This window comes from Euwallacea fornicatus, chromosome 31 (assembly GCF_040115645.1).
Source record: "Euwallacea fornicatus isolate EFF26 chromosome 31, ASM4011564v1, whole genome shotgun sequence".
In the NCBI taxonomy this organism is placed as follows: domain Eukaryota; kingdom Metazoa; phylum Arthropoda; class Insecta; order Coleoptera; family Curculionidae; genus Euwallacea; species Euwallacea fornicatus.
Genome location: NC_089571.1, coordinates 1,084,766 through 1,094,801, shown reverse-complemented (window position 1 = coordinate 1,094,801; position 10,036 = coordinate 1,084,766). Strand labels below are relative to the sequence as shown.

The 10,036-nt window shown below is 31.2% G+C and overlaps 1 protein-coding gene across 1 annotated transcript in view; it reads left to right on the top strand.

Moving 5' to 3' along the window:
* The first annotated feature begins 13 nt into the window (after window positions 1–13).
* Window positions 14–10,036, top strand: part of Usp20-33 (Ubiquitin specific protease 20/33) — a 44,369-nt gene continuing 34,346 nt past the window's right edge. The window contains exons 1-5 of the mRNA XM_066298730.1: window positions 14–226; window positions 283–344; window positions 2,322–2,406; window positions 6,860–6,979; window positions 7,209–7,419. Coding sequence (XP_066154827.1) covers window positions 2,326–2,406; window positions 6,860–6,979; window positions 7,209–7,419 — 412 coding nt within the window. The 5' untranslated portion in view covers window positions 14–226; window positions 283–344; window positions 2,322–2,325. The remainder of the gene's footprint in view (window positions 227–282; window positions 345–2,321; window positions 2,407–6,859; window positions 6,980–7,208; window positions 7,420–10,036) is intronic.

The following is a 10,036-nucleotide window of genomic DNA, read 5'->3' as shown; positions in this document are numbered from 1 at the left end:
ACCGTAACCAGAACTACGTACGAAAGGAGTTCTGGAAAACGTTCGCGGCTAACAATGACAGTGACACTTCAGTGAATTCTGAATTGTGATATGATTTTTTTTGCATATAGTAGGAATTAGTGAATTTACCATTAGTGGGGTTTTTAATTTTTTTTTTGCTTTAGTTTTATTCAAGTCTTATAAAAAAAGTATGTGTGTGTACGTGAATGTTTAATCAAGACGTTTGGTTAGACTTGTTGCTTATTTTCTGCTTTTCTTTTGATTCGGTTCATTATTACTTAGTTTCTAGAACTCCCAAAACAAGATAAACTGCATGTTCATGTTAAGTTAATCTAAAAGAGCTGGTAAGTAGTACATTTTCACATTTACTTCAATATTTCTTTTTTAAATTATACTTAGTAATAAGTTTTTTTATTAAGCCTTTAACCCCTGTCAAATTCAATTTAATTTATAAAGATATGGCCTTTAACAACAATATAATCTTCATTTATCATTTCATAATTCCATCTCTAATAATATGAAACTCATTCAGATTTTTTGATAGGTTTCTGAGTTGCAAGTACTCTTTAGAACATGCATTTAGTTCAGAATTTTATAAAGCTGAAGAACTGGATGTTTCCAACAGTTACCCCGAGGTTATCTAGCATTATATTTATTTCAATGTGTAACAAATAGATAATGAAGTTCTGTATTGAACTTTGCTAGTGACATATTCTTCAGAATTTAAATTTTACCTTATTTCCAATTTAAAGTGTGCACAAATGCCAAACACTGATTTTGTGGTGAAATCATTTGACATAATTATTACATGAAAACTTCCATAAAAATCATATGATATTTGCTTCCTTTTACATCATATATTGTATTATCAAAACATTATATAGTAAGATTATAAGGTAAACTTTGATTTAAGCGAAATATTAGCTTGTGGTGCTTGTTTCAAAATAATTTTTAATATTCAAATTTAGCATTAACCCCAAGATAGATTGTTTACATGGGAACTCTGACATTGGTTATAGCAACCAAAGAACTAGTGTTAAACATAAATACAGTAAAGTCTACATTTTTATAGTATAGCCACGTACTTTAAAATCTGTATTTGAAGATAGGTTCTAACAGAAGGATCCACAGAAAATATTTGTCTAACTTTTTTTTTCTTATGTTTTTTCTTTTCATTTTCCAATGTCAAATAGTTAGTTTGTCAACTAGCCTTAGCTATCTATTTTATTATGTGTTGTGCCTTAATGAACTCAGATGTTACCACTGAGCTCAGTCAGATGCGTGGGAATACAACTAGAATAATTAATTTGAAAATTCAACACAAAATAACGAGGGCTTATCTTGAGTCATGAATACCTACTGCTACGCACTTATTATAAATGAACTTAAAAAGATTTTCTAAAATATATTTTGTTTTGGCACAGCTCTAGTTAATGACAATTTTATTTGCTATGCCGAAAATTACTTTCACACAAAAGCAACCTCCACTTGTATGGTGTAAATGCAACACAATAAAACTGGTTTGGTATAAGCAACAACACTAGTATTTTGTTTATAATACAATGTTAAGTTTAATGTCGTAAATAAAACTCGGTGCAAGTCATACAAAATATGAGTAACACTGCAAAAAAGTAAGCTTTGAAAAACTAAAATTAATATTTGAGAGGATTTTTTGTATCTCCTGTATAAATTTGTAACATGATTTTGCGGCATTCCTCTTTAAATCTCTCAATCTAATCGTACTTATAAACTTATTTGTTCGTATGTGTTGCTGTGCACAATAATTACATTTATAGTTAAGAACTCAGACAGCCGCACTATAAAATACCAAGTCATGAGTGCTGGATACTGGTGTTGAGTAGTATTAATCTAATAAAAACAAATACCCAACAGCAAAAAGCAAACCTGAGCATCATTACTACATCAAGCATTCAGTTACATATTTATTATAGATAATCGTATTATTTTAGATAAAAAAATCTTTCTTCATATCTCGCACCTGGTTTGGTACTACATTATACAACAAAAATAGCAACGCTGTATTGTTAAGATTTGATTCTAAAAAAATTCTCCTACATGTGAACTCCTGTTTTAAGGGGAAAATCTTTTGATACAAGAGTCAAACATATCACTGTCATCCGGCTTTCTCACCACTATTTTTAGCATAGTGCCTGTGAGTGTAATAATAATATTACATTCATTCTGATTTTTCCAAATGGCTAAAAAATGAAGCATGCTGAGATGAATTATGTTTATAAATTGGCATTTCTAGAGTTTAGGTGTTTGACTAATTTCTAAAATTTCATATTTACATTTTTCAGCACGATGGTCGACAGACCTTGTATACATTGGGCTGATTCCTTGACTGATTTTAATGATATTTCGAGAATATTAACGTTAAAGCAGGTGAGTTTATAATCAATATTGAAATATTGAGTGTAATAAGTGGGCGTCATTCAGTTTGTATATCTTGGCTTTGTTAGATGTACAGGACATATTCAAGAGAAAAAAAACTTAATCTTTCATGGTGACGAGACCCCTTTAACATGTGAACAGAGAGTAGAGTAAAAATTTATTTCGTTGTATAGCTTTAAGCGTTATAAGTTTTATTTTTCATTTACTTATGCTTTTTCTAGATACGAGGTGTGTTAAAAAAATAACGGGAACTTGGTAATTTTGTGGGCTGTATTAGTTCTGTGCGCGCGATTTTTCGCTAGTTGTGTTGGTACACATGTTCCTAAACAATGTCTATATTGGTAGACATATTAGAAGTTAAGTCTGTTGACAACTGTCAAAAACATTACGTTATGTTCGATACGAGTGGCGATCTTTGAACGATGGATCAAAGAATATTACCTACAAATTCAACGTTATTTGCATTAAGTAATTCAAAAATCGCCCCGATTTATGACAAAACAATTCATGGCTTTTGCACCGCGATAGTACGCCCGTCCACATTTCACTGCTTATTTGTGAATATTTGACCAAAAACCATGCTGTAACGACACCGCACGCTCTATATTCAACAGATATGGCTCTCTGCGATTTTTTTTTGGGCTCAAAAAATAAAGAGGACTTTAAGAGGTTGTCGTGTTGCAACCACAGATGAGACTAAATGCGCTTTGCGGAAAGAGCTAAACAGCATTCCAAAGTTTGAGTTTCAGAAGCCATTCGGATATTGGAAGAAGCGCTGGCATAAGTGTATCTTATGTAACTGCTACCATTTTGAAGGGGATAAAATTGACGTAGTCGTATAAATAAATTTTTCCCAAAAATTTGAAATTCACATTTTTTTTTAACTTATCTCGTATTAGTTTCCAAAATCAACGTTAAAATATTTTGGGACGTGATTCTAGAGATACATATAATAAAATAATTTTAAAAAGTTCTTATAAATATACCCCAAAAGTTGTTTTTTAAAGGGATTAAAACCTTTTAAAAGGGAAACTTTGAATATGATTTTTTCGAAATTTTTTTCAAAACGAATTAGAAGATCCATTGAGATGAACGAAAGCCATTTTCAACATTTGTTGTGCATAAGTGATAAATCCTTAATAATATAAGTGTTGTTATTGCGGACTAATAAAAAAGATTTCTATCACAAGGATGCCTACTGTGTTTACTAAGGAGCATTTCAATTCGATGTAATCGTGCATTGGTTCACAAAAACTCATTTTTCTAAAAAATGTCCTGTCTTCATCAGATAAAATAAAACGACCTTTTTACTTAAAAATATTTGCGATTCAGTAATGTGATCTCAAAAATTAAGTAATGTCACAAACAAAAATGTTATGTGCATATTTACGTACCAAGCCCTCTGTATGTGTTGCCCCTGCTTAAAATCTTCAATTATTAACATAAAAAAAGTTTTCCCATTCCAACTCAAGTATATAGAATTTCCTAATTTTAGCGCAAACTTTTAAAAAATATATACTGGTGAGCATAAAATTCGGGTCACTTTAGTATTTTCGAAATTTTTGCCTTCCAAACTTCCAAAAAAATAAAAAAGAATAGCCTTTATCGATTCTGAGGTTCTTTAACCTTGTTAAGGGTAAAAAGGTAAATGTACGATCCTGTACCCAAATAACGGATGTATCGTACAGGTGTCCATTACCCAAGCACTGTAACATTTTTTAACACAATTTTGTGCTACCGAAAAAAAACTCATAATGACATTAATATCGCGTATTTCCCCCTCTAGCGTTCATGACAGCCTGCAAGCGTCGGGGTATGCTTTCAATGAGGTTGCGAATAACATCCTGGGGTAGGTTTTCCCATATTTCCTGAAGAAATTCTCGCAATTCCCTAGCCGTTCTTGGAGCGGGACACGACTGCGAAGACGTCTTCCCATCTCGTCCCAAACATGTTCTATGGGATTTATATATCACTTCTCTTTCAATACATTTATATTTGAAAATTTCGAAGTGACCCGAATTTTATGCTCGCCAGTGTATATTGTCAAAATCATCTTCAGACTTCCTCCTTTAAGGAATTCTAGTCCCTTTAAAAAACACATTTCGGGAAACGTTTATGTGAACTTTTTTTTAGTATTTTATTTTATAAAATCAACTACCAAAATATTTCAACGTAATTTTTTAACACCCTGTATAATATGCTAAATAAAAGTAATTAAAGGACTAAACTGAAAACGATCCATCGTTTTGCTATTATTATGTGTTCAATAAATTTGACCTCTTGCTGGCCTTGGAAATACATGTCCGGGATTTGTTTCATTATGCATTTGTTATCATTTGTAGAAATGAGGAACTTTGAAGTTTGAACTCACTGAATCTCACATGTACAGATGCCTTTTCAAAGGTAGAGGTCGTTTTTCATTGAACGTTCGTTACGTATATTCAGGAGAGGTAATGGGCGGTTCACATTAGCGGTCTAATCCTGGTCTAATCACGGTCAAATCAAATATCATAACATCGATTTTGTGTCTCCTTCACAGTATCGCACATAGTCAAAAACACTAAATCAATGTTACAATGTTACAGCTGACCGAGAATATGAAATGACCTCAAAATAATCATTGCTATATTTTTTGTTAAAGAAAGATATTTGTGGCTTAAGTGAGGGTAATTATACGAGTATTTCGTACCCGGCGAATAAATTGTTATAGAACCCTTTCAATTTTTTCTATTCAATCGTCGAAATGTAAAATATCCATTTTCAAGCAAAGTATCATAAATGACGCCACGGGAGGTCATAACCTCCTATTACTGAATCATTGCCATTTGAAGGGTTAAGTTTGTTACTGTAGCCGAAGGGCTTAATGTAATAATGTGTCAAGCACTCAGTGAGAAGGAAGGAAAGAATATAGAACATTCTGGTTGATTGAACGTTTTGAGAAATGCATAAAATTTCCATATATCTTAATGGTTGTGAAGTCATTGGTAGGACAATAGACCTATTGTCTTATTAAGACTTGTCAAGTAAATACTTGTTTAAAATTTGTACAGGGTGTCCCAGGTTTCATGATCAGGACTTCAAGATGGTTTAGGGCGGATTGCTCATACAAACATGACAATTTGTTATCGATTCTGAGTCACATGGTGGAAACGTTTACTTATTACGATTTTTATTTTCACCTTTATTGCAATAACTCCTGCAACCTGTTGATTGCAAATTTTCACCTGGCAGTATAAAAGAAAAAAATTAAACTTGGACATCCTGTACATATTTCGAAATCGATGACGTTTGCGGCGATATATTTATACAGGGCGATCCAATAAGAGCGCCTCGGACGATTACGGCTTTATTAATGGTTTTGATAAAAAATTGTTTGTACACTTATATGTACGACCTTATAGGGCACATTTTTATAATATTGTCATGTATACTGGGTGCGCCAAAAAAAAGGTACAATGCAAACTTACGTTTTTTTAAATCGAACACCCTATAGTTTTTTAAATATTTGAAATTAGAAGAAAAAAATGGTAGAAGTTTGTATAACACTCAATAGGTCTGAAACAAATACTTCTTGAGAAAATTAAAGAAATGCAAAAATGCAAGGGTCAAGAAAAAATGTTTGTTTTTTACGTGAAATAAATGAATTAATTATCGTTTTTTGACCGGTAGGTCTTAACAACAGGTACTTAATAAACCCGTAATCGTCCGAGGCGCTCTTATTGGACCACCCTGTATATGTATTTTTTCCATTTTTTTGTTCTAAAATGTGATATTTTAATACGTGTCCCAAATTAGATACCCATGATTTATGTATAAATTTCAGTTTAAAAAAATCAAATTTCTTTTTTTATGGTTTCATTACTCATGATTTTGAAATACTAATAATTTAATATGTCTGCAAAGTACCGTTTTATTCTCTAGAGTGATTTTATTTTTAATATTTGGCATTACGTTTATCGGATTCTTGTTTCAACTTAATATTATCAAATATGCATCCTCATTTTTTCTCATTTTAGAATAACTTCAGTTTTATCAAAATTGAAGGCATCATACTTGTGACTAAATTTTCACAATACATTTCGTAAAGTATTTTTAAAAATCAAAGGATTGACACTGATACCAAAGGTCATGTTTAAACTTGACACACAATTGGCTGCAACAACAATTAGTGTTTTTCGCAAAAATTAAGCATATCTTATGCTTAGATGTCAATGTCCGAATATTTTTTTAATAAAACACTTAACATCTCTACTTACCCTGTATACAAATTTGAAGTTTTAAGCAGCAAATAAGTTATTTTTTACAAATTGTTTTTACTATAGGAAAATTGTTGCATACAACTTGCACAGAATGACCATTTCATGCTCGTTGTATATTATGTTACATTTCAGAATCAGTAGATTTTTTCCTGTAATCAACTCATTATTAATCTTTTTCTTTTAAGGAAATTACCTGCTCGGACTGTGATTCCCGAGATCCTAATCTATGGCTTTGTCTCAAAATAAATTGTGGATATATTGGATGTGGTGAAAAATCTAATGATGATAACACCAAGCATAATGCCGTAAGTATTTTCTTTTGCTACACTGGTAGTTAATTGTAAATACCGCAATCAAGAACTGTAACAGTAAATAGCGAGCCACTGATCAACACCACACAAAGAGGTCTGTGGTTCTTCTTTTCAGTTCTTTGATCAAATATTCAATTTTATTTTCCGTTTCTTCGCAAGTTTTCACGCAAAACGTATGGCCCGAAGTTTTAAACTTTGTACATATGATGATATTTCGTTTTAGAATAATCCGTCACATGCCATTCATATTAACCTTACTACACGACGTGTGTGGTGTTACGGTTGTAAAGGGGAGGTGTTCTTACAGCAATGTAAGCGACGTAATTATGCGGAGGACTACGAGAGCGATCAAGAGCTAGCTGGAAGTTTATCACTACATAAAGATTCAGGGCATGGTAGCTATGCTACGTTGCGGGCAAGTAGCCCAGATAGAGGTATGTGTTTAATTCAACCTAACTCATTATCATAGTCCGCGTAATTTGTTGTTTGTTTCATCAACCGTTAGAAATTAATTTTTTATCCCAAAATTAAGTCCTCTGCATGCGCTGTGTCCAATAGAAAAAGGGCCACTATTAATACCAACATTATTATTAATTGTACGATTCAGGTACAAGTTGACAAAATGACAACCAGAAATACGAGATACGATTTAAATTTTTTTAAATATTGGAAAAAGCTGCTTTGAGTGATTTATTTGATTATTTCCTGACATTCAGAAACAATATACCTAAAATCTGATGCAACTGCATCAAAGGGACTTTAAATAATCTTAAATAAAACATTATACAATATTTTAAAATTAAATGTATATCTTTGTGCAATCGTCATCATTTTTTTTACGGTGCTGATTTGTTACCGGACAGTTGAAAAACTTATGATTGAACTAGGTTTTTTGAAAGCAAAACGCGCATTTGAAAGTAATATTTTAGAAATGATCCTCAAGTTTGATTTATTGCTGTTACTGAACACTCTTGTGCGTTAATCATTTCTCAATTGTTATTTAATCTTATCTAATATGTATGTAGTTACTTCAAGTTCAATTTTAATTTATAAATTCGAGGTTTCGTAGCGAATTTCTGATTTTTGCTCATTAAGTATGGTTAAGGGTACATATATCGTTTTTTTAATTCTAGTTGTTTTTGTTAAAAAAAAATGGTCTTTTAAATTTTTTTCGTAACATCAAGCGTTTTCAAACAACAAACGGATTAGTTAACATTGTATGTTATAATAACGATCAAATTAGTTATAATAATACTTCATTTGTAGCAATTTATTATATACAACGACATTTAAGCAAGAAATATAAGTTGCTGAAAATGTCCTTATTAAGAACATTTTTTTTTTTTGAAAAATCAGCGGCGTAACACATTTTTCACAAAAAATAATCAGGGTCATGCCATTGGGAGCGTCACTGTTTTCATTTGAAAATTCGTTTTTCTTTTAAAGGCTGTGTTTCTACACCTAACTTACGCCCACCATGTTTGATTAAAACACTTAATGCAGGTCCGGATTTATTAAAAAAACAAAAAACAAAAAAATATAGCAAATTTTAACACCCTGCAAATTTGAAACACGCAACTTTAGTATAAGGCATATAGGGTTCAATCGTCATATTTCGGTGTCTCCTATCTAAAGTTTTGCCATTTCCCATTTCCAATGAATCATCCGTATTATGTAGGTAATTCTTATTTTTCCAGTAAAATAATGTTGACTGCTGAGTACTACCCTGTATATTCATATCCTCAGATATCTGTGAGGCATATTGTAGACCGCCATGAAATAATAGTGTCGTTTGCCACTATTAATAATATAAAAAAAACCTAACAGAGTGAAACCATCAGTGAGACTGATTGAGGATGTGTGACGTCACTGATTGAGTTCATTACGAAAAATTTAGATAATAAATGCAGTTGTTAAGAAATATTTGTAGGCTTCAAAATTCACCTTCTTACCAATCTGTATTTCAAAAAAAAATGATTAAAGTCAATTATATATTGTTTGATTGATTGTTTCTAAATGTATTTTGATGGGGCTCAAGGTGATTAAGACCCATATACATATGGGTTAATTGCATAGTGCTGTTTTTGAATGTAAACCGTCTCCAAAAAAGTGCTGTGGATATAAATGGGCAAAAGGAATTTCCAACTCCAAAGTGATATGTGGATTTATTTTGTGCATAACAAACTGCCATGGCAAATTTGCTTTCAAACTTTTTAAATGGTGTAGAATCTATTACAGGTAAGTAATGTGATATATCTATTAGTAATGGATCTGATTTTCCATTTATGTCTTCAATTTAAAAACTCAGTCGACATTCATATTTGATCATACTCCAAACTGTCCCTGATCAGGAGTACATTGTTATATTGGGCTGTAGGATACTTATTTTAGTAGGGAAATTTTATGTCAGTAGGACATATTTTAAATATAAATATTTATCTAGCTGTTATTTTTGCATTCTAAAATAAACGTCTTGCCCTCTAGCCAATATTGAAAATGTAAAAAATTTTAAAATTTACAAAGTTCACCTAATATAGTAAAAAAAACAAATTATTAATTTACATTTAAAATTCAGGTTGTTTAATTGCTATATTGTTAAATGTTGCTTTTGTTGGCTATATTACGTAACTACAGTAATAAATTTTAAATTATTTATGACATTACACACATCGGAGTGTAAAAATAATTTTAGAAAGTCATAAAACCGATAACAAATACATAATTTCAATTGCAGTTTATATTGTACTATACAGGGTGTCCCACAAGTATTTCATTATATTTCAGTGGGTAATAGTACATTGAAAAATAATATGACTCCCTATATAAATCATATTCCAATAATGCTTCATTAAGAAGATACAGGGTGTTAAACTTAAAACACACCTGGAATATTTCAACGTATCAGAGTATCAATGAACAGGTGAGCTCAATTATGTATTGAACAAAATGGCCACCAATTTGAACAATTTCTATAATGTTATAGCAAATAAATAATATTTAAAACAAACTTAACATTATTAAAACCATTTAGAGAATATCGTGCATATAGAC